At 33.8% G+C, this 7,658-nt stretch overlaps 1 protein-coding gene across 1 annotated transcript; it reads right to left on the reverse strand.

Moving 5' to 3' along the window:
- Window positions 2,291–5,491, reverse strand: LOC109726020. The gene is made up of 3 exons (XM_020255452.1): window positions 5,074–5,491; window positions 3,502–3,781; window positions 2,291–3,028 (listed from the first exon to the last, which is right to left on the reverse strand). Exons 1-3 carry the CDS (start codon window positions 5,179–5,181, stop codon window positions 2,667–2,669), a joined length of 750 nt encoding a protein of 249 aa, XP_020111041.1. The 5' UTR covers window positions 5,182–5,491; the 3' UTR covers window positions 2,291–2,666.

Raw genomic sequence — 7,658 nt, forward strand, 5'->3', positions numbered from 1 at the left:
AAATAATTAATTAAACTGAACATTTGTGTTTCATTACCCATTCTAGTAACTAAAACATCTTCTGGTTTTCGAGTTGGAAACTATGTTGATCATCTAATTAGCAAAAAATAATTTCAAGAGTTCTACAATCTCCTTAAATTTGAATTTTTGCAAGTTGGGCCTCTTTTGTGAAGCAAACTTGGGGATCAATTGAATAGATACAAAATCCAATCATATAAGAAAAGATCAAAACAGTAGTCAAATAATTAATTAAACTGAACACTTTTTTTTCATTACCCATTCTAGTAACTAAAACATCTTCTGGTTTTCGAGTTGGAAACTATGTTGATCATCTAATTAGCAAAAAATAATTTCAAGAGTTCTACAATCTCCTTAAATTTGAATTTTTGCAAGTTGGGCCTCTTTTGTGAAGCAAACTTGGGGATCAATTGCATAATTACTGCACATTTAATCCAATCCCAAAAACAAAAACTAATGAAAAAAAAGAAAAAAAAGGGAGAGAATACAGATGTGCTATATATTAATAGAAAATTATCCTACAAAATATTTGGAATGCTTAAAAAAGTGCAGTTTTTTTTAAGTATAATTAAACCTCAAATGTTAAACCTAACTATCACCCAAAATGTTATAACTGGATTAAAAAATTTAGTTCTATTTTCTTCTCATATATTGAACTATTCCAAATTCTACGGGTGTCACAAAAAAATTTAAAATTTAAATTTTAAAATTTAAGTTTCCAATTATAAACATAGATTTTAAATTTTAATTTTAAAAATTTTAAATTTAGCTTTGATTTCAAATTTAAATTTTAAATATCAAATTTCAAAACTTAAATTTAGATTTTAAATCTCAAATTTTAAAATTTGAATTTTGAATATAAAATTTTAAATTTTAAATTTCAAATTTCAAATTTCAAAACTTAAATTTAGATTTTAAGCCTCAAATTTTAAATTTCAAATTTTGTATATCAATTTCAAATTTCAACTTTTAAATTTTAAATTTCAAATTTCAAATTTCAAAATTTTAATTGTAAATTTTATATTTCAAAATTTTTATTTTTTATATCAAAATTTTGAAATTTAAACTTTAAAATTTAAAGTCCAAATTTTAAATTTAAATTTCAAATTATAAATTATAAATTTTAAAATTTAATTATTAAAATCTTGTGAAATTATATACTATATATCTAAATAATTTAAAAATAAGAGATAATTGCTTATATACCTCTCAAAACTTTTGAAATATTTAAAATACCCTGTTTTTTTTTCTTTTAAAATATACCCTTGTATATTTTTTCGTTATTCAAAAATACTTACGCTGTTAGTAGTCGTTAAGTTATCTCAGATTTAATCTGTTTTAAATTTCTATCAAGTTAAGAAAAAGTTAAAATACGTCTTTTACCCCAGGCTTAAAAGCAAATAAGAAAGGAAAAACTTCTAAAACCCCTCATGTGGTTTCACACTTTTTTATTTTAGTACCTTGTGGTTTAAAGTGTATCAAGTTAGTACTCTGTGATTTCGCACTTTCTCACTTTAGTATTCTGTGGTTTAAAGTGTATCAAGTTAATACTCTTTGGTTTTATTTTTGTATCAAGTTAGTACCATGTGGTTTTATTTTTGTATCAAGTTAGTACCGTGTGATTTTATTTTTCTCTTAATGAAATATTAAACAACAGGGTACTAAAGTGAGAAAGTGCGAAACCACGGGGTACTAACTTGATACACTTTAAACCACAGAATACTAAAGTGAGAAAGTGCGAAACCACGGGATACTAACTTCACTTTAAACTATACTATACTAAAGTGAGAAAGAGTGAAACCACAATAGGGGTATTTGAAGGTTTTCCAATAAAAAAAGTTGGTGATGATAAAAAAGTATATTTAAAAGAAAAAAAAATCAAAATGTTTTTTTCTGCCTCTAACTTAAGGGCACATAAAAAAAAATTGGTGACAATAAAAAATAAATTTGATAGGACAAAATAGTAATTTTATAAAAATAATATTTATTTTTAACAATTCAATACCAAAACCTGACTTCAAGTTATATTTGAAAAAACATCGAACGTTAAAAAAATATTTTAAATATTATCCTGCTAAAAGGGACAAATAAAAAGGTTGAAAAAATATTTTTAATATTATCCTCTAAAAGGGACAAATAAAAAGATTGAAAACCTTTCGTCAATATAAAAACAATTGCTCCTAAAAATAAAGCCATCACATCTTTAGAGTAACAGAATTCCTGTTACATCCGGACTTTATTTTGAGAGTTTCAGAATTTTCTATTATGTCCAGACCAAAACCATATAATATTAACTTCATAAAATTTTATAACTACCCATTCAAACTGGACCTAAAAGAGCTTTTACATAATGTACTGTTTACAACAAATTTTACACGAGCTTACACCAATCCCGTTTGAATGTTTGAGAGATTAGTTGCCATTCTCTCTACTCTCACATCACAAATAGGAATAACCAAAACACAGAAGAGCAATCAACATGTATATATATATATTTATATCCACAAAAGAGCTTCTCATGCTAAGCTCTCCCTCAACAAAGTGGACCTTCAAACCCTCAGAAGAAGAGATACAGCACAAGGGAGATTTACAAGAAGTGAATCTGAGCATTGCATTTACCCACATCCACTTCTATTCCCTCTACGAAGTCACCATGACCACATTACAGGAGTGGCGGCAGCGGTGGGGTTCGGCCCGAACTGCGGATTCATGCAATGCTGCTGTTGTTGCTGCTGCCACTGACTGTTGAATCCCCCATCTCCACTCCCTTCGCTCATTCTGTTATCGGGATTTTGCTCTCTCTCCCCTCCTTCGACTTCCATGGAAGCACTTTCAGCCTCTTCAGCCTCCATCGGCTCCTCCACTGCTACTTCCCTCCTAAGCTCAGTTCCGTGAATCCAATTAGTGGCTGCCTCTCTCCCAACCCAGGGAACAACAGCTAGGCAGTTATTGCTCCCTTCACCTGGCTCCTCGTCCAACATGTGGTTTCCCCTTCTGTGGAAAACTTGACCTGGAATGTTTCAAAAACAGTTATTCGAGTTTAAATCATAATAATATAATATAATATACATCAAACTGAAGAATATTTCACCGACAGCAAGACCACTGCACTGTATAAAAAAGCATGTAATTTCCTTTTTCTTCATTTTTTTTTTTTTATCTGTCACAATTCCTCAAATTTCTCTCTCTGGGTCTTATGTCTCTTGTATTAATCTTTCATACTGGTGTTCTCATTCCCCATACTTAGAATCTTTCCTTTCTCCATGTAATTAGAACTACGTACAATAACTCTAACCTCCTTGAATTATGGATCATAAGTACCTCTCCCTTCACTAACTTCTTGTGTAGCCACCACTACATGGGAGTAATTCTGGAGAGTACTATAATGAAGTTGCATTCCAAACAGATTACCAATTTTACGATCCTCAAGCTTACCGCACATGAGAAGATATTCATAAATCATGGATTCAATGGTAGACTTACTCTTGAGGCCGTGGAGGAAATCCGAGCTCACTCGGAAAGAGACATTTGATCCCCCAGGGCCAAAGAGAAGTTGGCCCTCAACTGGCTTGTAAAGAACAAGAGCTCTCTCCTCATTCGAAGGGAGGGTAGGAAGAGTTGGCGGCCCGTCTTCCACCGCTGGCCCTGATCCAATAACCATGGCGGGCACGCTGGCTTCCTCCTTCGTTAGTTGTGGCTGTTGTTCGATGTCCAAAGGAACTGCAAGGTCCTCCCCTTCAATGATTGGTGGCAACTCTGCATCCTTCAGAAAATTGAATTAGAATTAGGAAGAGAAAATAACATAACATCCGCGGCGAGTCCAATAATGAAATATAACGACTGTTAAGCTGCTTGCGAGAGAGAAATCAATTCTGCAAAGAGGCTATGCCATGAAAAAAAAAATTAGCAGAGAAAAAAAGAGAGGTGTGAACCAAGCTCAGATACCATGTTAGAGGGTTCGGACAAATTCAGAAACAAAATTTACCGAGCAGAGGAACCCTTAACCATTGTATATAAATGCCAGGTCCGATTTGGGACTAACATGCATTCTTAACAAAATCAAAGCAACATAAAGTAAACCCAAACTTGCTTCTGATTAGGGCCTATTTGTTTTCAACATAAGTAGATTTTGGGTTGAAGTGGACTTGAAGTTGAACTAGAGTTCAGGTGATAATTATTTCACCTCCGCTGTTTGTTTTTATAACTGTGGAAGTGAAGTTCTGCCAATTCATTGTTTGTTTGGTAAGAAGTGAATGACGTAAAAGCGCGGTTTCCCACTCTCTGCTTGTTTCACCGAAAAATTGTTTAATCCCTACACCCATGTTAAACTTAACTCCTACATGACATTGTTGCCTCTTATATAACTTAACAAATAATAAATTATAATATAATAAATACAAAATAATATAATTGTATTTCTGTATAATTATAAAATAAAATTTAAAATAATTATATTAAATTTTTTGGCATATAATTATAAACTTCAACAATAAAATTCTAAAGTTAAAGAGAGAGGGGGGAGGTGGAGATGGGAGGGGAGAGGAGAAATAGAGAGAGAATAACCCTAACAACAATTGCCATAATTAAGTTTTCTAATTATGTTTTATGGTTCTTTTTTCTTAGTCACTTCAGTTCACAGTAATTGACTCAGTTCACCCCATCCAGTGTTTTATGGATGAACTTCACATTCGACCATACTAATATTACGGCGAACCAAACAGCGAAAGTGATCGATTCTCGCCGAAAATCACTTCCCCCATCACTTACAATGAAACAAACAAGCCTTAAACGAAAAAGCCTCATACTAAAATATATATATAGTTCAATTAGCACTAAAATCTGCTATAAAACAAAAATTTTATTTTTTTTCTCCTCTGAACAATTGGGAACGTTGTTTTTCACAATAACTGATTCAAATTGCTCAGATGAAGACGAACGAATCATAAAAAAAAGAAAAAGCATCAAAATAAGCTCACTTCACACGTAAAAACAGCAGAAAAAATTATGATCCAAGAATTAATTAACCTCAAAGAAAAGAGTGTGCTGTGTGCTCACCAATCTCCTAATCTTTCTCGCGGGAGAGGAGAGCGAGAACTCGGAGAACTCGTCGAACACCTCCTCCAAGTCCTTCCTCTTCATCTTTCCCTCCATGAACCCAACCATCTCCCAACCCTAACCCTAACCCTAACCCTAATCCTAGTCCCAATCAAAAGCGCACACCAATCCAAACCCCTAATTACCCGAAATCATCCAATCACTCCAATCCCAAAAATCTATCCACCTCCTCTAAGGGTTTCTGCTCTCTCTCTCTCTCTCTCTCTCTCTCTCTCTCCCTCTACACGCTCTCTCTACTCTCTCTCTCTCTAGAGGGGGTTTGGAGACCCAGTGAGGAGAAGGGAAGGAAAAGAGAAGATACGGGAGGACGACGTGTCGTACGCTCTCTGGATTTCTCCAGAACAACCTCGGCGCTCACTCGCCGAATTTTTATTTTTGTTTAAAAAATATCATTAATTAATTTTTTTTATTTGGGGATTAAATTGCAACCAGTTAAGAACTGGGGAGGTACTGTGGTGAGTTATTTTAAAATTCAATTTTTAAAATTAATTATAAAATTTTATTTTATAGAATTTTCACATCCGTAATCTGTTATAAATAACATAATTTTAAAATTAATTATAAAAATTAATTTTAGAAAAATTATGAAATACTACAAACAAATTACGAAATAATTTTAAATAAATACAGCTATCTCCCCCAATATAAAAAATATAAGGAGCTCTCTCAACAATAAACTATTTTGAAATAGTTCTTCAACTTTATTAAATATTTTCTCATCTTGTTCTCTTTTGTTTGCTTTGATATTACTAATTTTGCAAGGTTATTTATGATATTTTTAATCTTTTTAGGAATACAAATAAAATTATCCGATGCTAATTATTTATAAATGATGCATTGAGCACATCCAAAATTTTTAGTAGGTATGGTAGTCCGAAATGAGAAAAGAAATCTTTACTTGCATCTGGTGTGTAGTAATATTTTAGTTAGTATATTTTATATGATTCTCGTAACTTTCGTAAAATATAAAATTAACTTAAACTCAATCAATCTTTTTTTTTTAATTTTTTAACGTACAATTTATGTCTGAATTCTCAATATTATAAAATTAAAATTTACATTTAATACCAACAGTCTAAACTATTTATGTCAGAACCCGCGACCCGCCTATTTGGTCAGTTCGGGCATGCTAACAGACCGCCGAACAGACAGAGTCTCCCCTATACGTTCAAGGCGTCACAATCCATACAATACGCGAGGTTCCAACCGGAAACAATATTTAAACACAGATTGCATAAGGAAGGTATCAAATATAAAAAACAACTATGCTATTGCAAGCATTCACATACATACATTTATACATATTACATTTTCCGATTACATTCAACTTCCAAATGAAATCATTGATCTCAAATCATTACAAGTTTGTTCTTTCTATTTCCACCCCTAAGTTAGATTACTTCGGTGTACCGCTATCTTTGGTCACAACGGTAGGGCGCTATTTACCAAGCTACGCCCTTTCCTCGCGCCGTCATGCCGCCCGCGTGTAAACCTGAAATCACCCAAAACAACGTGGGGTGAGAACTATATCCATAGTTTACAGTGGGTACGGCCACCCAAGGGAGAAGCTTAACCCACCAGGTCCATAGGAGGCACTGCTCATGTTAGTCCAACAGATATCCACAAATATTTATGCAAGCAATAAATAAATGCGTACGCCTCAAGACATGCAATATGCAAATGCAAATCATACAATCAACTAAGTAGATCATCCGATATTACTTTTTATCTCGCTATCCATAGATCATATCCAACTAGCTTCCAAAGTTTCTACTACCTTAGATCCAAGCCATTTACCAATTGTTCTTAAGGTTTCATCTACTATAACCAAACTATCCACCCGACTCAGTCTCGAGTCAATCCTACGCGAAGTACCGCGCACTCTGCTGCATCCACAGCCTAATCATTTACCTTTTTGTAACCAAATATTTTCGGCTTACCCGAAGGTTAAACCCCGACTTACAAGCCAATCTCGCATCGTAAGGAGCATCCACTACACTCACCCAAGAGCGTCTGCAGGACAACTACGTCTGCCCCTACCTGAAGTACTCCGGAGACCAAGCTTGGGTGGAGTGACCACCGCCAAGCAAAACAGGCATAATGTGAGCATGATCCAATCCTCCAAGCCAAGGATACCCTACTAACTAGTGGTAACCAAATCCGGGAAAATACCAATCCCAATACTCATATCTTGAGTGATCACATTGTCTCTAGCTAATCCTACAATGTCACAATGTCTCTAGCTAATGCCACAATGTCACAATGTCTCTAGCTAATGCCACAATGTCACAATGTCTCTAGTTAATGCCACAATGTCACAATGTCTCTAGCTAATGCCATAAGTTCTCAATGTCTCTAGCTAATGCCATAAGTTCTCAATGTCTCTAGCTAATGCCATAAGTTCTCATTTCATGTCAATATAGAGTTTTCTTGTTCACAATCCAATTCTCATGCTCTTAGCCACTAGGTATCTTTTCATGCTTCCACATATACCATAAGAGAATGCAAGAATTGAATTAACCAAC

This window comes from Ananas comosus, linkage group 20 (assembly GCF_001540865.1).
Source record: "Ananas comosus cultivar F153 linkage group 20, ASM154086v1, whole genome shotgun sequence".
In the NCBI taxonomy this organism is placed as follows: Eukaryota; Viridiplantae; Streptophyta; class Magnoliopsida; order Poales; family Bromeliaceae; genus Ananas; species Ananas comosus.